General features: G+C 37.5%; 1 protein-coding gene and 1 long non-coding RNA gene across 3 annotated transcripts in view; one reads left to right on the forward strand and one right to left on the reverse strand.

Annotated features, from left to right (window-relative positions):
• TBK1 (TANK binding kinase 1) overlaps positions 1-23,609 on the forward strand; it is a 54,657-nt gene that overhangs the window by 17,648 nt on the left and 13,400 nt on the right. Inside the window, exons 6-15 of the mRNA XM_049625907.1 lie at positions 4,393-4,553; positions 7,231-7,341; positions 12,321-12,500; positions 14,744-14,940; positions 15,697-15,755; positions 16,615-16,706; positions 21,135-21,236; positions 22,017-22,095; positions 22,697-22,818; positions 22,918-22,994. Of these exons, the coding sequence (XP_049481864.1) occupies positions 4,393-4,553; positions 7,231-7,341; positions 12,321-12,500; positions 14,744-14,940; positions 15,697-15,755; positions 16,615-16,706; positions 21,135-21,236; positions 22,017-22,095; positions 22,697-22,818; positions 22,918-22,994 (1,180 nt within the window). The remainder of the gene's footprint in view (positions 1-4,392; positions 4,554-7,230; positions 7,342-12,320; positions 12,501-14,743; positions 14,941-15,696; positions 15,756-16,614; positions 16,707-21,134; positions 21,237-22,016; positions 22,096-22,696; positions 22,819-22,917; positions 22,995-23,609) is intronic.
• Positions 575-21,533, reverse strand: LOC125919297 (uncharacterized). 2 transcript variants are annotated; one of them, XR_007456712.1, is made up of 3 exons: positions 21,291-21,533; positions 12,342-12,453; positions 575-847 (listed from the first exon to the last, which is right to left on the reverse strand). It is a non-coding gene; the product is annotated as an uncharacterized LOC125919297 (long non-coding RNA). The 2 variants fall into 2 exon arrangements; XR_007456711.1 differs by lacking the exon at positions 575-847 and adding an exon at positions 4,482-4,570.

Below are 23,609 nucleotides of genomic sequence, written 5' to 3' on the forward strand. Positions count from 1 at the left end.
TCTCTCTCTCTCTCTCTCTCTCTCTCTCTCTCTCTCTCTCTCTCTCTTAAGAGAGCGAGCACACACACCAGCAGGGGAGAGGGGCAGAGACAGGGAAGAAAGGAGAGGGGGAGAGAGAGAAGAATGAATGTTAAGCAGGCTCCATGTTTAGCTTGGAGCCCAACGCAGAGCTCAATCCCACAACACTGGGATCATGACCTGAGCCAGAATCAAGAGTCAGACACACTCAACCACCCGAGCCATCCAGGCGCCCCAGTCACTTCCTTTTTGTAGTAAATGTTTTACAGTGTTCCCTTCAGTGTCTTGAAATGAAATTCTTAGATATAATCAACTCGTGTGCCTAATTAAGAGAATGGCATATCACCTCGATAATAATATAAAAGAAAATATTTATAATAAATATCAGAGATATTTAATACATAAAAGTCTAGGAATAACTTTACTGACAAATTAAATAATCCAGTGCTTACACTTGCACGTATTACCATTTCCAGCGCAAGTGCAGTGATAACTTGTATGTTCTGTTAATGAGTCCCACATCACAAGTGGTGGTGTCACTGACAGGATTTTCCAAACCAGTGAATAATTCTTAGTATTTTGTAACTAAACAAAATAGATTTACATAAAGGTACATTCTTGTAGCTACAAAAATACTTTGTGTACAAAAATATTTTACATTTATTTATAAGATGGAGTAATAGACTTACCACCTCCACAAATGTCTGGCAGAATATTCAGAAGTCATGCTGGATATCAGAAGCTTAGTTTTCAGAACTGTTCCCTAGTCAGCAGGATGTCTTTCCCGTCTAGTCTCTGCCCACTAAATACCGGTAGCCCTTCCCGGTAACTGTGATGAGCAAAACAAACAGCCATTACACACCAGCCTTCATGAAGCTGATCGTCCACTATCAACTATTAATGTTTCACATATCCTAGGATCATTGTTTAACTTTTGCCTCTTAACAGACTTTTAAAATGGAAAAAAACAAAACATTAAATTAACTCCCAAGTTCATGCTGTACTCTAGGCTGAAATTTTACTCTAATCTATTTCCTATTTCAGATTATGCCCAGCCCTATTTTCGTATACAGCATACCAGAAGTTATAAAAAGAGATAAATAATAGCCTGAAGCTCAGCAATCTAGAAGTATTTATATTTAAATGAAAATTTTTCTCATTTCGGAATTCCTAGACCAGATGTTAAATCTTCTCCCCTTTGTTTGTAAAAGTCCAAAGAAAATTTCAACATTCTTTCATCCACCATTTTCAATATGATGGATATCTTTTTTTTTTTCTTTTTTAAAAAAATATTTATTTATTTATTTTGAGAGAGAGTACATGCACACAAGCTGGGGAGGGGCAGAGAGAGAATCCCAAGCAGGCTCCATGCTGTCAGCACAGAGCTCGACGTGGGGCATGATCCCACAAACCGTGAGATCATGGCCTGAGCCAAAATCAAGAGTCGGATGCTTAACCGACTGAGCCACCCAGACGCCCCTGTTATGGATATCTTAATAATGTAACCTGAGAGCTTTACAGTAGCTTTCTTCTCATGTTCCTATTCCAGATGTGGAGGCCCAGGCCCAACAATATGAAGCCCTACACAAACACAAGTAGCACATTCAGGAGAGAGCCAATGAGCAGAGATCATGTGTAACCAGCGTATATTAAGCCAGTATTAGTCACTCTGTGGGAGAATTATTTATTGCACCTTTTGTGGAAATTTCCCTGTCTCCTTCTAGAAACACTGTATCTTGTCTTCCCAGCTTGGCACCCTCGTGTGGTAGGGGATATCAGGCATACACAGGTGCTCTTGGTCTGTTCACATCACCATTTAAACACTGAGTACCAGCTACTGTGTCAAAGGTCTGGCTGGTGCTTCTTTGGATAGTAGTTTATATGCTGTGCCACAGAACCAGCAAAACCACTGAGACCCCATATATCTGGTAGACATCTGTTTAGACACTCACTTCAAACCTCTCATGCTAATCACCTCTTGATTTCTCATTAAAATGTATTTCCCAAAAGAGTGATTCCCCCATCCCCACCTCCCACCCTGCTATACACACAGAAAATCCAGGGATGGTGACCCTTTGGAGTCATATTCACAGACCACATCATTTAGAAGCACCCTCCCCATAGTGTTTGTTACCTGCATTCATTCCCAGTCTCTTAGGCCACAGCCACATGCCACAATGTCGTAAAGCATTTGTTTTTATTTGGATGATGACTCTGCTTTGGTCCTGAGTACACTCTTGTAGCTTTATCTTCCAAGAATTTTAAAGTTTCGGTGCGTAACTTCTGTGAAGGCAGATGTCAGGAGGCTAAGCAAGTATGACTTCTGGTGGTATTCTGCAGAACTAAATGTCCGTCAGAATCTCTGTCTAGACCTGTAAGCTGCTAAGCCATGTCATATAAGATTTATTGTACTCCAGGGGTGCCTGGGTGGCTCAGTCGTTTAAGCGTCTGACTTCAGCTGAGGTCATGATCTTGAGGTTTGTGGCTTTGAGCCCTGCGTTGGGCTCTGTGCTGACAGCTCACAGCCTGGAGCCTGCTTTGGACTCTGTGTCTCCCTCTCTCTCTGCCCCTCCCCTGCTCACACACTCTCTCTCTCTCTCTCTTTCTCAAAAACAAGTAAACATAGGGGCGACTGGGTGGCTCAGTTGGTTTGGTGTCTGACTTCGGCTCAGGTCATGATCTCCCGGTTCATGGGTTCAAGCTCTATGCTGATGGTTTGGAGCCTGGAGCCTGCTTTGGATTCTGTCTCCCTCTCTCTCTGCCCCTCCTCCACTTGCACTGTGTCTCTTTCTCACTCTCAAAAATAAACATTTAAAAAATTAACATAAATAAACAAACATTAAAAAAAATTGCCGGGGGGGTGGGGGGGTGGGTGACGCCTGGGTGGCTCAGTCAGTTGAGCATCCGACTCAGGTCATGATCTCAGGGCTTGTGGGTTTGAGCCCCACAATGGGCTCTGTGCTGACAGCTCAGAACCTGGAGTCTGCTTCCGTTTTTCTGTCTCCCTGTCTCTCTGCCCCTCCCCCACTCACGCTGTCTTTCTCTGTCTCTCAAAAATAAACATTAAAGAAAAAATTTTTTTAATTAAAAAGAATTTATCTGTACTCCATACATCTGTAGTGTAGCGTCTTCTGGACTTAAAGTCATGTGTTTAACATCATATTAGTTACTTGTCTGGCCTACTAGATCCCCAATCAACCCAGTCAGACTAGTCCTCTGAAATAATTCTAAAAAATTTAATTTTTATCTTGGAGTCCTTATGACTTGCTCTGATGGATTGCATTTAAGAGATGAGAAAAAAGGAGTCAAGGCCACCTGATAGGTTTGGGGAATAAGTAACTGGATACATGGTGGTACAGCTTACTTAGGGGATAAAGATTAGTAAGAAACCGGTTTGAGAGCAAGACCAAGAAGAGTCTATTTTGGACATGTGAAGTTTGAGCTACTTTTTTTTTAATGTTCATTTACTTTTGAGACACAGAGCGTGAGTGGGGGAGGGGTAGAGAGAGAGAGGGAGACAGAGGATGGAAAGCAGGTTCTGTACTGATAGCAGCGAGCCCAATGGAAGGGCTCGAACTCACAATCTGAAAGATCATGACCTGAGCTGACATCAGACACTCAACACACTGAGCCACCCAGGCACCCCGAGTTTGAGCTACTTTTTAGACATTCAGGAAAACAGTAGAATATGTGAATCTGGAGCTCAGGGCAGGAAATAGTTTTGGGAGTTAAAGTATATGGGTAATTAATACCATAGGCCTCCTTGGGAGATGAAGAAATAAGGTAGTTATAAGTGTGGACAGCTACTTTGAGAAGTTTTGCTATCGTGGGAAAGAGAATTGGGTCATTGCTAGAAAGGGTCGTGAGGTCAATTTAGGTTTTTAAAAAATAGGAGATCTTAAAGCATGTATGTAAGCTAAAAGGACTGATCCAGTAGGAGGAAATTGATGCATAAAATAAAAAGGGTAATTGCAGGAATTGATTTCTGGAATTGGCGAGACATTAGTAGTATGGGTTCCGTAGCACAGATGGAAAAGTTAGCCCTTGATAGGACTAGTTCCATCATAACTGGAAAGTAGGCCTAGAGTCTAGACACATTCAAGAAGGTTGGTGTTTGGTAAAAAGCATAAGGGAGAATTGATCTCTTTTGCTTACATTTCCTCATTGAAAGACAAAGTGAGGTCATTGAAATTGAGAGTCAAAAGGGGGTGGTGTTGGAGGTTTGAGGAGGGAAAAGACGACATGAAGTAGTCTTTTCAGGTTGGGAAAGTGAAATTATTAGGGAAATATGAAGGACTTTGTAGGCATTATTAAATACCCATTTGTGTGTAATACCATAGAACACAAGTTAGTTCCTTCATCCTTTTTTTTAAGCATCCTGATATGTATGAGAGAGCAGTGCTAAGAAAAGATCATCAGAAGAAATACGGAGCAACAGTTGATCTTTGGAGCATTGGGGTAACGTTTTACCATGCAGCTACTGGATCACTGCCGTTCAGACCATTTGAAGGGCCACGTAGGAATAAGGAAGTGATGTAAGTGATTTCTCCATCTAAAATTAGAAATAATTTTTAAAGTGTACTTTTTTTTTATTTTGTTTTGTCATATGTTAGAGGTATATGCTAATGAAAATTGATTTAGCCATCATTTCTGATATTTTAAGCTATTTGGTTTTGAATAAGAGTGCAGCCTTATAAAGTGCTTAGGCATAATTTTTCTTATTGTGTTAAAATATCTTACGTACAAAGTGTAAATGGCATCCAGTCTTTGGCCCATCATTAAAAATACACTGCTTTCTGGATTATATTTCAGAAATGTTATATATGTTTATTTCTTTTTGTGTACTACTTATCAGGGATTTTCTTTTATGTAACTGAAAAAAATTGTACTTCTGTGGAGTACCAGAACCATTACCAGATGTAAAAGAAATAAAATTTTTACCCTGAACTGATCTGATTTCTTTTACCATTTCAAAAATAACATTTAATATACTATTAAATTTTTTTCTAATGTTGTGGTTTCAGTCCAAAGACTGAATGCATTTTACTAGTACATTATACCTTTATGTTTTGCCATAATTATTAGAAAATAGTTGCTGTGTGTAAAATCACTGTTGTAAACCAAATAATGGAGGAAAAGAGATGGAATTCTAGATGTGAAATTTATTATATAACATCTGTACACTGACCACACACCTTTTTATTGTGAGAGAAATTAGCGAATGACCTTGCTTCCTGAGAAACAGCCAATCCACGCACACATAAACTTACGAGGTTATGAATGTTGTTTAGAGAATGTTTGGGGACAGTAACTCACTGACAGCCCAGTGTATCCAATCATTCTTTAAATCTTACCTTTTCCCTCAGACCTTTATATTTGACCAGGCCTTTTGTAAGCAAATACGACTTAAATAATCACAACTGTAAAAATACAGTCTTTAATCTCATCTCAGGAAATTGAGGGAAAAGCATATTTTTCTGTTTGTTGATTTCAGGAGGTAAAACCAGCTGATATAATGACTTTTGCTAAAACCTGGATATCTACCTGTTTTCAGCAAGGACAGAGCACCTCTTCATGGGAAGAAGACATCCATTACTATAGTGATGATTTTGGTGTAACATCATTTTGAGCCTGCTTTTGCAGCAGCGTCCATTTTGTAAAATCTCTTCATTAATGAAGGCTGAGAGTAAATTTGTGTTTTTCTCATTGAACATAAGTTGCGCCTAATAGTTTACCATGTTTTTATTGTCGTACATACATTTTAAAGCTTTTGAGGCATTTCTTGCTGTCCTAAAAATGGATTAAATAAAAGCATGATGCTTCCTAATAAAGGAAACATGTGACCCATCAGCAACTAGAAATACCTGATAACTTTGTCATCATGTGCACAGATACACCATTAGAAGAGTTTTCTTTCTTTATATGCACAGAAACTCTGGTTTTGGGGAACACTGATAATGAACATTGAGAGGTGCTTGAAGTAGTAATAACACTTGTTTTACTATCAAAGGATGCATCTGCCTCACATTATAGCTGTGTTGCCCCCTCAGTGTCTCATTTACATGTTGTCAATGTACTTTTATATGGATCTTATCAACATTAGTAAAGCTTTTCTAAGAATGTTAAGCACTCCTTTAAGGATTCTGTTTTCATTCTATTCATTTCTTTTTTCTTGCATGAAACTCACATATCTCTACTTACTCCTCCACAGTCAGACCTTTCTCATGTGAGTGTACCTTATTTTTATTAATTTCCTTCTTCTGTGAAAACTCTGTTAAGGCCGAAACCCCAGCTGCCTCTTTAGGAAAGAGGCAAGTGATCCAAATCAGTGGTACTACTGGTTTGTTGTACTTTTTAGAGAAAAAATGATTTTTCTCAGAGCACATTTATGTAGACATTAAACAAACAAAAAATTATGCCCAAAATAATATCTATAAATTCATCGAAGACAGCTATATTAGGTTTCACATTTTCACCTGGATGAAAGTATTCCAGAAGGCATGAACTTTTATTTCTCCCTCACTCTCAGGTTTTGTTTAGGAAAGTGCTGAAACCTAAGAGGCTGCTTTTATTGACTTGCTGCATCTTTTATAGTATTCTTTTGCTTCCCCATCCATCTCTTTCTTCCGGTCATCTTTATTTTTATCACCTACCTCAAGGATCAAATTCAATTTGGCTTTTAATTTTGGTACACACACCTATTCCTGTATGTGTATATATTTTTTCAGTATGCAAAGAATCTTTCTGATACTATGCTGTGTATAGTTTTGTCTTCTTTAAAAAAAAATCAGGCTGTTGTTCATTCTGCAGTGATTTCACAGTCCAGTTGACTGCCTGTGGATAATTTGGGTAAAAGGGATTTTAATGGCCTAGAGATATTCTGTAACATAACTTTTTTTGTGTTTGCTCGATTTTTTCAGATGGAAAAAATTAATATTTTTGTTGTGAACATCAAGCTGCTGTTATATGGCACTCTGAGATCCCAATGAAAATTAATTATGGCATATATAAAATAATCGTACAACCACTATTCTACTTCAGTCAGTCAGATTCAAAGTATTTTGATTGTTTTATGGATCCTCTGAACATCAATCACAAAGTTTCGTCTAGTAGATAATTGTAGGTGCAACTGAGGAAATATTTTTGCAAAGCCCATTGATAGGCTCTGCAATGAGGAACTGCTTAATTTATTCTCCATCTATTCCTCCCAAGGTATAAAATAATTACTGGAAAGCCTTCTGGTGCAATATCTGGAGTACAGAAAGCAGAAAATGGACCAATCGACTGGAGTGGAGACATGCCTATTTCTTGCAGTCTTTCTCGGTCAGTGTGGTGTATGCAGCTCTTCTTTTTTTGCACTTTGGTGTTTGGGATCTTCAATGAGTAAAGTCACAGATACTTAAGTGTAGTTTGGTTTGGGGTTTTTTTGTTTCTATGTTGTTGTTGTTTTTAAGATTTTACTATGTTTTAGATGTGCTTTGATAGGTGATTTTAGTCTTTGTGGCAATGTAAAGATGGATTCTGATCTATATGCGTAATTTTGCCAGAGGTCTGTTAGGGCAGAAGGCATACATTTTCAGGATTGCTAATCATTAGTCTTAGAATTCTGTCCAGTGTAGGAATCCAGCTTAGGGACCTTTGTATCTTTTATATTGATCATCCATATTGATGGATGGTGATACAGATACAGATGATACAGATAGGAATAACTAGATACAGATAGGAATGGTGATACAGATAGGAATAACTAGAGTTCTAAAAAACAAACCCTCAAGAGGTTTATTTAGTTTTGTTTAATTTTTTTATTTTGGAGAGAGAGAGTGAGTGGCAGAGAGGGGCAGAGGCAGAGAGAGAGAGAGAGAATCGATCTTAAGCAGGCTCTGTGCTCAATACAGAGCCTGATGTGAGGCTCGATCTCATGACCCTGAGATCATGACTGAGCTGGAAGCAAGAGTGGACACTTAACCTACTGAGCCACCCAGGTGCCCCAAACACTCGAGAAATTTAGTATTATCTTCATTTTTAAAAAGTACTCATATTATTGAAAAGGTAAGAATTAATAGTTTTCTACTACATTTTTCAGCATTCCAAATGTTCAGATGGGTCTTTTTTAACTTAGTAGCCAGAACTCAGAAACGTTATTATTGTCAGACATGAATTCTGTTATCACAAAGAAAAATTTAAGGAGAAAGAAATTAGAAGTAGAGAGTAAATTATTTTAGATTTTACTCTGGAAATAAAGCCAAAACACTCATCAATATTCAGAATTTCTGATTCCTGGGGTTCCTGGGTGGCTCAGTCAATTAATCATCCATCTCTTGATTTTGGCTCAGGTCATGATCTCATAGTTCATAAGATCAAGCCTTACATCCAGCTCCACACTGACAGTGTGGGGCCTACTTGGGATTCTGTCTCTCCCTCTCTGCCCTTCTGCTGCTCATGCGTGCATGCACACTCTTTCTCTCAGAAAGAAGGAGAGAGAGTGAGAAAGAAAGAAGAAAGAATAGAATTTCTGATTATTGAATTAACTTCCATTTTTCCTGAGTATGGCAGTTATATAATCCACAAGTAATACAGGTTATGATTTACTGGCTTAACTACCTATTATAATTTGTGGGTGCTTTTTGTATGATTTTCTACATATAAAAAAAAGAAAGAATTTAAATATTTAATATTTTAAATATTGAATATTATTATTTAAATCATCTATATAAGCTAATAAAATATCACCTATCATTTTATATTTCAATGTCTGCGAAATTCATTTAAACTAAGAGTTCTAATTCTAAAATCATTTTTGAAAACTATTCTGACAGTTTCATTTTTGTGTGTTGTTTAAAGAAGTCTCCAAAACAAAATTGGGTCATGCAGCCAGCATTATGAAGAGACATTCATTTCATTCGGGAACAGAAATTGCATATTGTCATAGTGATTTGTGTTAACTTTTGATTTAGAAAATACTCATTTTTGGAATCTCAGGCAAAACATAAAATGTAAAGGCGTCAGGAACACTGGCTTTTTAATAATTGCTGAAACTTAGAATCAGTAATTTGACAATCTGAACTACAGATTACATATTTCAGGAGGGTAGCAGGTCTTAACCTGCCTAATTAGTCTTGAGCATACTGAATTATAAATTCTTTGATATAAATTGCTTAGGTAACAGAAAACATATCATATAATCTTACGGGGTTTTTTTAATAGTAAGGACTTCAAGTACTACAAATCAGCAGTGAAAGCGACTATCAAAAATAAAGCAACTATAAAAAAAGATAACCATCACTTCTTATATGTATTAGCCAAGACTGATAACAAGGGAGAAAAACCTAAGTCAGCTGGTTTAAGTAAAGAAGGATATAGATTGGCCTTGTAATTAAAAGTATACATATGTATGTGACTCAAAGCCCAGCTGAATCCTTGGACTCAGACTGTGTCATCAAGACTTGGTCTCTTCAAATTGTTCAGGTCTGCTTCTGTCTGATTTGTTTTTACTTTAGGTCAGCCGCAAGGTGGCTGCTACCATTCCCAGACTCACACTCTCAAAGCTTTGAAAGCCCAGTGGGAAGACAGACTTTCTTGCCTGATAGTTTGAGCAAAGACTTCTAGGTTGATTCTCACTTCACTAACCTGCATGCTATCACCTGCTCACCTCCAACTAACCATAATAACCATACCTGGCTGTCATGCCCATCTCTGCACAGGGAGATAGTAGAGGAGAGGTATGGATTCTCTTACAAAAGGAGGGAGAATAGATACCTGTTAGTCAAAACTTAAAATATCCACTACTAGGGCACCTGAGCAACTCAGTCGGTTGAACATTCGACTCTTGATTTTGGCTCAGGTCATGGCTCTAGGCCATGTGTGTTAGTCTCCACGCTGAACATGAAGCCTGCTTAAGATTCTCTCTCCCTCCACTCCTCTCCCTGCCATCTGCCCCCTTCTCCCGCTTGTATGTGCACTCTCTTTCTCTCTGTCCAAAATAAAAAAAAAAATAAGATCTCCACTACCTACTTTAAAAACTCTTAACAAAGATTTTTTCCAGTGTCTGCTATATAGTCAAGAATGTATTTTTTTTTACTTTTTTTTTAATGTTTATTTTTTATTTTTGAGAGAGAGCATAAGTAGGGGAGAGGCCGAGAGAGAAAGGGAGACAGAATCTGAAGCAGGCTCCAGGCTGTCAGCACAGAGCCCTATGCGGGGCTCGAACCCATGAACCATGAGATCATGACCTGAGCTGAAGTTTGATGTTTAACCGACTGAGCCACCCAGGTGCCCCAAGAATATATTTTTAAAACTATTTGAAATTCCATAATTGAGAGTCTATTTGAATATATTGTGTAATTCATTGAAAGCATGAGAAAGAAAAAAGGTCCTTCCATTTTTTTTTTTTTTTTTTTTTAATCTAAGCCTACAAGGGGCGCCTGGGAGGCTCAGTTGGTTAAGCATCTGACTTCAGCTCAGGTCATGATCTCACAGTATGTGAGCCCCACGTCGGGCTCTGCTGACAGCTCAGAGCCTGGAGCCTGCTTCAGATTCTGTGTCTCCCTCTCTCTCTGCCCCTCCCCTGCTCATGCTGTGTCTCTCTCTGTCTCAAAAATAAATAAAAACATTTTTAAAACTTAAAAAAACAACCTAAGCCTACTAGTCAAAGATTATCTCTAGTTGAATTGGCACTAATTGATTGTCAGACAATTACATTAATTTTACTTACTGAAGAAGTATACTTCAAAAAAAATAGCAGTATACTACAAAAGGCATATAAATTCAGCATTAAAAATTATATATTTGAGGGACACCCTAGGTGGCTCAGTTGGTTAAGCTTCCAATTCTTGATTTTGGTTCAGGTCGTGATCCCATGGTTTGGGAAATTGAGCCCCAAATCGGGCTCTGCACTAACAGCAAGGAACTTGCTTGGGATTTTCTCCTTGTTTCTCTGCGTGTCCCCCCCCCCCCCCCCGCTTGCTCTCTGTCTCTCAAAAATAAGTAAACTTAAAAAAATTATATATTGGAGAAGCATATTAAAAGGACATTAGAGGTGCCTGGGTGGCTCAGTCAGTTAAGCGTCTGAATTTCGTAGTTCTTGAGTTTGAGCCTCACATCAGGCTCTCTGCTGTGGAAACAGTCCCCACTTTGGATCCTCTGTCCCCTTCTCCCTCTGCCCCTTCCCAGCTCAGGCCCGTGCACTTTCTCTCAAAAATAAATAAATAAATAGATTGATAGATTGATTAGATAAGTAGATGGACAAATAGACATTAAAGGGATGCCTGACCTTGGGCGCCTAGGTGGCTCAATCAGGTAAGCATCTAACTCTTGATTTCGGCTCAGGTCATGCTCACGGCTCATTGTGTTCAAGCCCTGCTAAATGCACAGAGCACAGAGCTTGCTTAAGATTCTCTCTCCCCTCCCCTCTCTCTCTGCTCCTCCCCATTCTCTCTCTCTTTCTCTCAAAATAAATAAACTCTTTTTTAAAAAGGTGGAGGGGGGGGCCCTGGATGGCTCAGTCAGTTAAGCATCTGACTCTTGATTTCAGCTTAGGTCATGATCTCATGGTTCGGGAGTTCGAGCCTCACATTGGGCTCTGTGCTGTTAGCATAGAGCCTGCTTGGGATTCTCTCTCTCTCTCTCTCTCTCTCTCTCTCTCTCTCTCTGCCCCTCCCTCACTCTCACACTCTCTCTCAAAAATAAATAAACTTAAAAAAAAAAAAAACCAAATGACACTAAAAACCCTGAAATTAAACCATTATCTTATCCTCATAACTGCCTGGTTCTAATCAACTGATCTCACCTGGATAGCCATGTATATATACATATATAGATTGTGTTTGGAAAATGAGAAAACTTGGGAAGGGACGAATCAAAGAGAATAATCAATAAAAGATAAGTTAACATAAAAATACCATAACCCCAGGGGCACCTGGGTGGCTCAGTTGGTTAAACGTCAGACTCTTGGTTTCGGCTCCGGTTATGATCTTGCAGTTCGTGAATTTGAGTCCCACATCAGGCTCTGTGCTGGTGGCACAGAGCCTGCTTGGAATATTCTCTCTCTCTCTCTCTTTCTCTCTCTCTCTCTCTCTCTCTAAATAAACAAACAAACTTTTCAAAAAATACCATAACTCCTGATGCATTGACAGGTAATTTTAAACCAAGGTTACCTGACATTCTGAAAAGTTGGCAGATTTTTTTAAATCTTAAATTAATCTAAGTAATAGCAATTCCTTTGATTTGTTGGTAAATATTATGGTTTTGTATCTGGACAGAATGTAACATTCACTCTTCAAGTAACTTTCTCAATACTATTTTAGGGGCCTTCAAGTTCTACTTACCCCTGTTCTTGCAAACATCCTTGAGGCAGATCAGGAAAAGTGTTGGGGTTTTGACCAGTTTTTTGCAGAAACTAGTGATATACTTCATCGGATGATAATTCATGTTTTTTCACTGCAACAAATGACAGCTCATAAGATTTATATTCATAGCTACAATACGTAAGTACCTCTTTATGTTTTCATCCTGTATCATAATGTTGTGTTTTGTTTTGTAATTATTTTCCTAAATTAGAAGAGGAAATGGAAAAGATGTCTCAGCTTCTCTAAAAGTACCTACCCACTTCTCACTTAGGAAATTATGTTTGAGCCTGGTTAGTACTTGGATGGGAAATTATGTTTGAGTGTTTACTAAATTCTTTTTTGCTTATTTTTGGAGTAAAAAGATCAATTTTCTACTTTTATAAAATATACAGGTAAATTAGCTTGTTCTTAAACTGAAACTTTTACAAGACTATTTTTGTTTCTGTGCCTTCTCTCTTACATAATCACATAACCACAAATAACATCCACAAATCCATAAATGGGCTAGGTTTTATTAAGAGTATTATGGTCAGGGTCACCTGGCTGAGTCAGTAGACCATGTGACCCTGAGTTCAAGCCCCATGTTGGGCATAGAGCCGACTTACAAAAAAAAAAAAAAAAAAAGAAAAAGAAAAAAATTTACAAGTACTATCCTATCATTTAAAAAACATTAAAGCATAAGTCTTAAATATAGCTAGCATAGTTATTATTTGCATATGTGGCATAAACCCCTTATTAGGTGCTGGAGAAGTAATCATTTGTTTTACCTAAACAAAAACACATTGTACCTATATTAGAAAAAAAAAATCTACCTATGTGATAGAACTGCATTTAACTAAATACACTCACACTTACATGTAAAGCTAAGGAAATCTGAATATCATAGGTGGATTATATCAGTATCCATATCCTGGATAGGATACATACACTATTCATATAGTATAATAATATATCATATGCAGGATGTTAACATTGGGGGACACTGGGTGAAGGGTATATGGTATCACTGTGTATTATTTCTTACAACTGCATGTCAGTCTACAGTGACCTCAAATGTTCTTTAAAATGAAGGGGGCGGGCACAGGGCGCCTGGGTGGCTAGGTCGGTTAAGCGTCCGACTTCAGCTCAGGTCATGATCTCACGGTCCGTGAGTTCGAGCCCCGCGTCGGGCTCTGTGCTGACAGCTCGGAGCCTGCCTGGAGCCTGTTTCAGATTCTGTGTCTCCCTCTCTCTCTGCCCCTCCCCGTTCATGCTCTGCCTCTCTCTGTCTCAAAAATAAATAAACGTTAAAAAAAAAATTAAAATGAAGGGGGCAGCTCTTTCTGCCCTCGGGTCCTGTCCCTGTGCTATAATAAAAACACCTTTTGTACTGAAAAAAATAAAAATAAAATGAAGGGGAAAAAACATTACACCCATTCTGCGTGCCTTAATGTCTGTTTTGACAAGAGTCAGATAGCAGTTCTGATATCTTATAAAACCTTTACTGGCAATTAATGTATTCAGGAATAAAATTAATTAGATAAAGTAATATTTTAGGTACTAATATGTAATATGTATAATATACTGTTAATATAAGCATAAAAGAATACAATATAATGAATAAAATAATATTAATATAAAATTAGACTAAATGTGTATTATTCATCTTTATTTTGTTATGTAATAGCGTGAATAAATCTGTGTCAGAGTTAGGTGTTGGCAACTATTTCATTTTAAGAACATATGTGAACATTAAAAAGCCCACCCAAGCCTGAGCCAGATCACAGCCTTTCCACTGAAATGTCTCTTTGATTGCATAGATCTGTTTAGGGAGAATCTACTTTTCCCCCTAAAACATCATTTTGAAAATACCTGGTTGTATTAATTCATTCAACAAATATTTATAGTCACGTCACAGATACCACTGTGAGTTCTTTGTCATTTAATCCTCACAGCAGCTCTGTGAGGTGGGTACTATCGCTTGTGTTTTATAGATGAGGAAACAGCATAGAGGTGTTAAGTAACTTAAGGTGTTTCAGCAAGTCAGTATAACTGGAATTTGAACCCACGTAGTCTGATCCAGAGTCCTTGCTCTAAAGTGCTGTGTTATGTTGGCTCCCCATTATTCAACATGAAGAATCCTGTATCTTATACATATTCAGTATAGGTGTTCAGACATAAAAGTATTCTAGAATGGATTACTGCATAGACAGGTCTGTGCAATTTTCAGTTTGATAGACATTATAGTATCCACATCAACAAAACAGTGTTTCTATAGACCTGCCATGATCTGAAGTATCTCTTAGAAAGAAATGTTGTACCTCCCCCCCCCCCCCCCCACACACAGATTTACTTCCTACTCCATCCCAGTAATGTTGTCCCTTTGCATTTTTCTCACACAGTGCTACTGTATTTCATGAACTGGTATATAAACAAACCAAAATTATTTCTTCAAATCAAGAACTTATATATGAAGGACGACGTTTAGTTATAGAACCTGGAAGACTGGCACAGCATTTTCCTAAAACTACCGAGGAAAATCCCATCTTTGTAGTGAGTCGGGAACCTCTGAGTACCATAGGATTGATATACGAGAAAAGTAAGTTGGAATTTTTCTAGTGTTCTTCATAGCCATTAAAAAAAAAAAATGACCTGTAAAAATGTTGGCATCTTCATAAAGTTGATTGATGACGACAGTAATGTAGAATTTTCAAAAACTTAAAAATTTTGTAAATAAGTTGAATGAGACTAGTAATAAAATTGAAAAGCCTTATAGGAACATAATTTGACCTTAAATATTTTGTGTCATAAAATGGTAGTTTGTCATGTATACTTTACTGTAGCTCTCTGCTTTTAGTATTTTACTAACATTCAAAATAACCTTTTGTATCACAAGTTTGAGCCAATATTTATTGTGTCCACTGTGAATAGGACACTTTGTCAGGCTTTGGAGTCTATGAAAAATTAGATCTACATTTTGGAATCTTAAATTATTAATTGTACTGGTGAAAAAAAAAATTACCCAGATTTTTACTTTTCTGTTTGGATCTTTGGGATTTGATTTAGATTTAAAGAGAAGCATTGAGCTTGTGTTGTATTGGAATATATCTAAGAAAAGAACTAAACTCCTTAGAAATATTTTGGGTAATTTCTTAGTTGTTAAGGAATGAGCATTTTTGCTTCAAGTGATTTTTTTTTTTAACCAGGAAAGAACATAAAAGAGTTTTGTTACTAATGTTTAATTTGGGGGTAATGTAGATGTTAATGTTTAATTTAGAGATTGCTATATAAAAGCTATAGTAATTTATTCAAAATACTTTATTTCTGATTTTAATTTTTTTACTTCATATTTCAGTTTCCCTTCCTAAAGTACATCCACGTTACGATTTAGATGGGGATGCTAGCATGGCTAAGGTTAGTGTTTAATTAAGTTACTATGTAAACATCTGAATTAAAATTATCTTATCAACAATGGAAGCAATAAAATGTATTATCTTTACATACGCCTATACGATTTAGGAAATTATTCATTTAAGTTGTTATCCATTGCAGGGGCGCCTGGGTGGCTCAGTCGGTTAAATGTCCGACTTAGGCTCAGGTCATGATCTCATAGTTTGTGAGTTTGAGCCCTGCGTCGGTCTCTGTGCTGACAGCTCGGAGCCTGAGCCTGCTTCGATTCTGTGTTTCCCATTCTCTCTGCTCCTCCTTGGCTCGTGCTCTATCCCTGTCTGTCTCTCAAAAATATAATGTTCAAAAAAAAAAATTGTTACCCAATGCAGATTATTTTGTTCTTTTTTGTTAATTTTTTTTTTTTAACATTTATTTAATTTTTAGAGACAGAGTGAGACAGAGCATGAGTGGGGGAGGAGCAAAGAGAGAGAGGCGGGGACCCAGAATCCAAAGTAGGCTCCAGGCTCAGAGCTGTTAGCACAGAGCTCAATGCAGGGCTCAAACCCACAGACCATGAGAGACCATGTCCCAAGCCGAAGTCAGACGCTTAACTGACTGAGCCACCTGGGCACCCCTCTTTTCTTCTTTATATCTTTTGTTAAATTCCTAAGAAAATTTTCTCTATTGAGACAGAACATGTTTAACATTATCATGTTAAGGCTGAAATATTTATTGTATCTGTCCTTAGCTTTTAGAAATTGGTAGTTTGTGTTTTTAAATTAACCTGATAAAAATATATAAGCTTGAAAATTTTTCTGTAAAAGTTTTTCTTATCCTGTGCCACAATTTGCACCAAATACTGACATTTGTGTTTCTTTATTAGGCAATAACAGGAGTTGTATGTTATGCTTGTAAAATTGCCAATACCTTGCTGCTTTATCAGGAATTAATGCGAAAGGGGATACGATGGTTGATGTAAGTAATAGACTGAAATTTGAAAATGAGTGGTAACCACTCCATCATTGATACTTTACCTCTTCAGACTAAGAAGCATCAAGTGCTTGGGGTTTTTTATTGTTTGGTTTGGTTTGGTTTTTAAAGATTTTATCTTTCCTTTTTTAATTTTATTTTTTTGAGAGAAAGAGAGAGACAGAATGGGAGCAGGAGAGGGGGCAGAGGGAGAGAGAGAAAGGGAGAGAGAGAATCCCAACCTGGCTCCATGCTCTGTGCAGAGCCCAGCACAGGGCTCGATCCCACTAACTGTGAGACCATGACCTGAGGTGCAATCAAGAGTCACATGCTCAACTGACTGAGCCACCCAGGCTCATTCCTAAAGATTTTATTAAGTCATCTCTACACCCAGTGTAGGGCTCGAACTCACTACCGCAAGATCCAAAGTCACATGCTCCACCTACTGAGCCAGCCAGGCACCCCTTCTGTAATATTATAATACATTTGTTTCACATTTGGTGTACAAAACATTTAGCAACTATTTTTTTATTTGATTCCTGCAGCAACTTGTAAGATACATAGGACAAATAGTATCTGAATTTTAAAACTTATGCCACACTGTAGTACAGGGTGATGGTAAATGAATTCTTTTTCCAAGGACTTGACTCAGCTGTCATTTCACTCTCTTGGTGGGTGGCCTTTGGCATTGTTGTAATCCACGATAGTCTGGACTTGTTCTAGAATTCTAGCCCCAGGCAACCTCTCATATGCTTTCTGTCTATATAGATTTGCCTATTCGAGACACTTCATATAAATGTATAATAAATTATACAGTGGAGTACACACTCACCTTGACAAGCAATAAGAGCTGGGTTTTTTTTTTTTTTTTTTTTTTTTTTTTTTTAAGTAAATCATGTTAATATAGTTACTCTGGGTCAGAATATTGATTAATTAAGTATTATCTTTCCTGAAAGTGACCCTAAGAAATATTTTGTGGATGAATATGATTTGCACCCCCCCTTTTTTTTTTTTTTTTTTTTTTACTTTTCATGATTTGTAGATGTTCTTTCCATCTGATAGAAGTGGAAAATAAATGGTCTCTCTTGAACATCATGCCTCTAGTTTCTGTACACCATCATTTAAGGCTTTTGAATTTTATACACACACAGCAATGGCCTCGTGTTCCCTGGGATCATAATGCTCTTTGGCCTACTGCTTGTGACAGTTTATACGTACCTCCCTCACGCCTATCCTTCCCTTCTTACGAAAGCATGTCATCATTCTCATTCTGCTGGTGCTTTAAGAAGAAAAAAGAATGACACTTTTTTTGTTAAACTCATAAATTTATGGGTTTTTTTTTAGGTGTTCACATATCCAGCTTATAAGCCTATGCTTTTCTCTTTCCATTAAGAAGGCTTTTTGTTTTTACTAAATAATTTCTGGAAAAATCTGAGTGTTGACTCCATTTACTTTTGTGGCATTGTAACTAACAGCTCTCGTGTTCTCTTGTTCTTGTTATGTACCACAGTCACTGCTCCGTGAAGCTTTTATTCCTTTTACCTATTAACTTTTGGTTTAATAAGTCATGAGAAAATAGTTTTTTGTTTTGCTTTGGTTTTTGGTTTGGGGTTTTTTTTGAAAATGGGTTTTTTTTTTAATTTTTTTATTTAAAAAAATTTTTTGGGGGTGCCTGGGTGGCTCAGTCGGTTGAGCGTCCGACTTCAGCTCAGGTCACAATCTCACGGTCCGTGAGTTCGAGCCCCACGTCGGGCTCTGGGCTGATGGCTCAGAGCCTGGAGCCTGCTTCCGATTCTGTGTCTCCCTCTCTCTCTGCCCCTCCCCCGTTCATGCTCTGTCTCTCTCTGTCTCAAAAATAAATAAACGTTAAAAAAAATTAAAAAAAAAATTAATGTTTATTTTTTGAGAGAGAGAGAGAGAGCAGGGGCGGGGCAGACAGAGAGAGGGAGACACAGGATCCGAAGCAGGTTCCAGGCTCTGAACTGTCAGCACAGAGCCCGATGTGGGGCTCAAACCCACAAGCTGTGAGATCATGCATGACCTGAGCCGAAGCCGGATGCTTAACTGACTGAGCCACCCAGGCACCCTGAAAATGGTTTTTAATGTAGACCACTGCTGGCAAGCTTTTTCAGTTAGTAATTTTTTTCCCCTTTTTTTTTTTTCCACCAATAAAGGACTTTATTTGAAATCTGTGTCTGTTCCATGTTTCAAACACAACAGTTTTGTATTAGAAATACAGCTCTCTGCCGCTAAGTATGGGGGATATTTGCCCTGCTAATTAACCAAAATTAAAAGGATCCAAAGAGACAGAGAGTGACCAAAGAAAGCCTCTGGTGGTCTATGAACTTGAGCTCCTGTCTCTCATACTCCTTTGTTGTTAATTTTTTTTAATCAAAATATATTTTTTTAGGAATAGAATTTAGTGATTAATCACTTAGTAACACCTAGTGCTCATCCCAGAGTCCTCCTTAATGCCCAGTACCCCCTCAGCACTTCCTCCCACCCAACACCCCACCACCAACCTTCAACTTGTTCTCTGTATTTAGGAGTCTCTTATGGTGTATCTTCCTCTCTGTTTTTACGTTATTTTTGCTTCCCTTCCCTTATGTTCATCTGTTTTGTATCTTAAATTCCTCATATGAGTGAAATCATAAGATATTTATCTTTCTCTGACTTATTTTGCTTAGCATAATACACTCTAGTTCCACCCACATTGTTGCAAATGACAAGATTTCATTCTTTTGATTGCCGAGTAGTACTCCGTTGTATATATATATACCATATCTCTTTTATCCGTTCATCTATTGATGGACATTTGGGCTCTTTCTGTACTGTAGTGCAATTGCTGGGTAAGAGGGTAGTTCTATTTTTAATTGTTTGAAGAACCTCCATACTGTTTTCCAGAGTGGCTGCACCAGTTTGTGGTCCCACCAACAATGCAAAAGAGATCATCTTTCTATGCATCCTCACCAATAGTCGTGTTGTCTGAGTCGTTAATTTTAGCCATTCTGACAGGCGTGAGGTGGTATCTCATTGTGGTTTTGATTTGTATTTCCCTGATGATGAGTGATGTTGAGCATTTTTTCATGTGTCGGTTGGACATCTGGATGTCTTCTTTAGAAAAGTGTCTATTCATGTCTTTGGCCCATTTCTTCACTGGATTATTTGTTTTTGGGTGTTGAGTTTGATAAGTTCTTTATAGATTTTGGATACTAACCCTTTATCTGATATGTCGTTTGCAAATATCTTCTCCCGTTCCGTCAGTTGCCTTTTAGTTTTGCTGATTGTTTCTCTGTGCAGAAGCGTCTTATCTTGATGAGGTCCCAATAGTTCATTTTCACTTTTGTTTCCCTTGCCTCTGGGTGACATGTCAAGTAAGAAGTTGCTGTGGTTGAGGTCAAAGAGGTTGTTGCCTGTTTTGTCCTCTCGGATTTTGATTGTTTCCTGCCTTACATTGAGGTCTTTCATCCATTTTGAGTTTATTTTTGTGTATGGTGTAAGAAAGTGTCCCAGGTTCATTCTTCTGCATGTCGCTGCCCAGTTTTCCCAGCACCATTTGCTGAAGAGACTTCTTTCCACTGGATATTCTTTCCTGCTTTGTCAAAGATTAGCCGGCCATACGTTTGTGGGTCTATTTCTGGGTTCTCTATTCTGTTGCATTGATCTGTGTGTCTGTTTTTGTGCCAGTACCATACTGTCTTGATGGTTACAGCTTGAAGTCCAGAATTGTGATGCCTCCAGCTTTGATTTTCTTTCTCAAGATTGCTTTGGCTATACGGGGTCTTTTCTGGTTCCATACAAATTTTAGGATTGTTCCAGGTCTGTGAAGAATGCTTGGTGGTATTTTGATAGGGATTGCCAGTTAGTAAATATTTTAGACTTTGTGGGCCATATAAGGTCTCTTATTTATTTATTTATTTATTTATTTATTTTTACAGCCTTTAAAAATATAAGTATCATTCTTAGCAAAAGCAAACATCAGGCCTTAGTTTGTTGACCCTTAGTGTAGACCAAAAGCCCTCCAGTTTTATTATTAATTATGTCATCCTCCTTCTTCAGAGATCATAATTTATGAGCAGTAAAAATTAATTCTGGTGGTATAAAGCATAACACATATGGCTTATTTGTATGATTGTAGTTTAGTTTACACTGTTTAATATAATTTTAATGCCTTAGATTTCTAAACTGTTAACCCAATAAGTAGTAACTAATGGCCCGTGCCCTAGATATGTATAAGGGTCACAGAGATGCTTGCAGTAATAAAAAGTGAATTGGTGAGACTCAGGCCAAGGGGGACAAAAATGAATTGGCTTTCATAATATAAGACTGTTAATAAACTTGTCTGAAGAGTAGTAACAGCAGTGTAATTAGTGATGGACAAGAGGAAACAAATCATTCCTTAGGTAAACTAATGAGGGTATTATTATTTTTTAGAGAATTAGTTAAAGATGATTATAATGAAACTGTTCACAAAAAGACAGAAGTTGTGATCACACTGGATTTCTGCATCAGAAACATTGAAAAAACTGTGAAAGTGTAAGTAGATTACTTCCTTACTAATAGTGGTGAAAATGTTAAACATTCACTTACGTCGTTATCCTTGGCGTAGTAGAACATGCTATGCAAGTGTTTGAGTCGAGCCCCCACTTTCGATGGAGTTACTTCCTCACAAAGCCAAAATTATTTAGTTGTCTCAGTACGAAGTGAACATTTGGCGACATTTCTCCTTCCCCTTACAAAGGAAGAGGTAATCTGACAGAAACGTCTCAGTTTTTAATTTTGCAAAGCAGACACTCTGAATAGGAAGATATAGAACCTACAGTCAACAAAGGAAGCGGGAAGAGGTGTTCTAGAACTGTATTTTAGTAGTTGTAGAATTTGGGGATTACTTTTAGTTTACTCTTACTTATTAATCTTATCCCTGAGACTGTTTTGAAACAATATTTTAGACTTCTCTCTTTTTAGGCTGTATTATTTGTACTGCAGAGAAAATATAATAATTGAATTCAGTATGACCTCCAATCTGTAATCTAGTAGTTTGACCATTATCATGGCGTAAGACTGTTGGAAATGAAGTTGTCTTTTATATTTTGTATAAAAATTTATAAGTAGGAGTATATAAAATTCCTTCTTTACAGACATCAAGTTTTCTTGGAATCTGTTGCTTGTAGGCTTTGCATTCAATATTTTATTCTTAAATAGTTACGATAATAAAAACTCAGGTATAATTTATAAAACATCTTTTAAAATCTTTATATTCAAAAATCTGTATATTCATTATGCTCATTGAATTTTTCCATGCTTGTTTTCATACAGATACGAAAAGTTGATGAAGATCAACCTAGAAGCAGCAGAGTTAGGTGAAATTTCAGACATACACACCAAATTGTTGAGAGTGAGTATTTACACAATTATGACAGTCATTGGCTCATAACCTATTCCTTTGCTAGTCAGATTAGATCTCAGTTTTCCTAGAAAGATGATATACCTAAAGGATTTCCAGAGAAGGAGTAGCCTTTTCCCATCTTTAGGAACTATTTACAATATTTAAATTCCCTTGCTGACATGAAGTTCTTCATGATGTTTCCAAGTGCCTACTTTGCTTTAAGTCCTTTTCTCTGTAAAGTCTCTCTCAAGTCTCCCTTTAAAATCCATAATGCTCAGGGCGCCTGGGTGGCTTAAGTCGTTAAGCGTCTAGCTCTTGATTTCAGCTCAGCTCATGATCTTGTTCATGAGTTCACCCTGACAGTGTGGAGCCTGCTTGGGATTCTCTCTCCCTCTCTCTCTCTCTCTCTCTCTTCCCTTCCCCAGCTCACTTGATTGCTTGTTCTCTCTGTCTCAAATAAATAAACATTATTCTTAAAAAGGGGGGGCAGGGCACCTGGTGGCTCAGTCAGTTGAGCAGCCTGCCTTGGCTCAGGTCATGATCTCATGGTATTCTGATTATTGTTTCTGTATTTTGCTGATCTGCATCTGAACCCACTGGTTTTATTTAGCTTTCCAGTTCTCAGGGAACAATAGAAACCAGTCTTCAGGATATCGAAAGCAGATTATCTCCAGGTGGATTGTTGGCAGACATGTGGGCCCATCAAGAAGGCACTCATCCAAAAGATAGACAGTAGGTTATAGAACTTTATTGGTAGTTTCTGCTCTTATTATTAAATGTCCTTTTTCACATTGACTTATATAATTTACTTGGATTTTTTTTCTTATATAGTGTAGAAAAGCTACAAGTCCTGCTAAATTGCATCACAGAGATTTACTATCAGTTCAAAAAAGACAAAGCAGAACGTAGTGAGTAAAATTTGCCATTTGTTAATCTAATGAATCAATTCTACTAGTTGTAATTCAGTTGAATTCATTTGGTATATTTCTGAGGAATATTTCTGAGGTATATTTCTGGTTCCTTAAGTTATTTATTTCAGAGACTTGATTCTGTTGGGAAAGAGTTTGAATATACTAAAAATTATTCCTAAAAACAATCTTTTGAAAATTTTAAATCAGGGGTCCTGAACTCCAAAATCTCTAGAGGCCAGTCATAGAAAAGAAAATGATTGGCCACTGGAGACAGGAGGACAGGAGAGGAAGTACCCCGTCTAAAGAGGAGAGTCACTACTCAGATTCACCAGATTCATTGCCCAATCTTCCTGTTCTCAAGGGAAGCTGGAAGTACAGATTTTATTAAAAACCCTGGGGACACCTGGCTGGCTCAGTTGGTGGAGTGTGTGACTCTTGATCTTGGGGTCATGGGTTTAAGCCCCAGATTGGGTATAGAGATCACATAAATAAATAAATCTTTTTTTTTTTTTTTAAAGGAAAAAAATGTCCTGATTTTAAATGTTGGCAGTTAATTTTTTTTTTTTTTTTTTTTTTTTTTTTTTTTTTTTTTATATGTTATAAATAAAATGA

Source organism: Panthera uncia, chromosome B4 (assembly GCF_023721935.1).
Source record: "Panthera uncia isolate 11264 chromosome B4, Puncia_PCG_1.0, whole genome shotgun sequence".
NCBI classification, from domain to species: domain Eukaryota; kingdom Metazoa; phylum Chordata; class Mammalia; order Carnivora; family Felidae; genus Panthera; species Panthera uncia.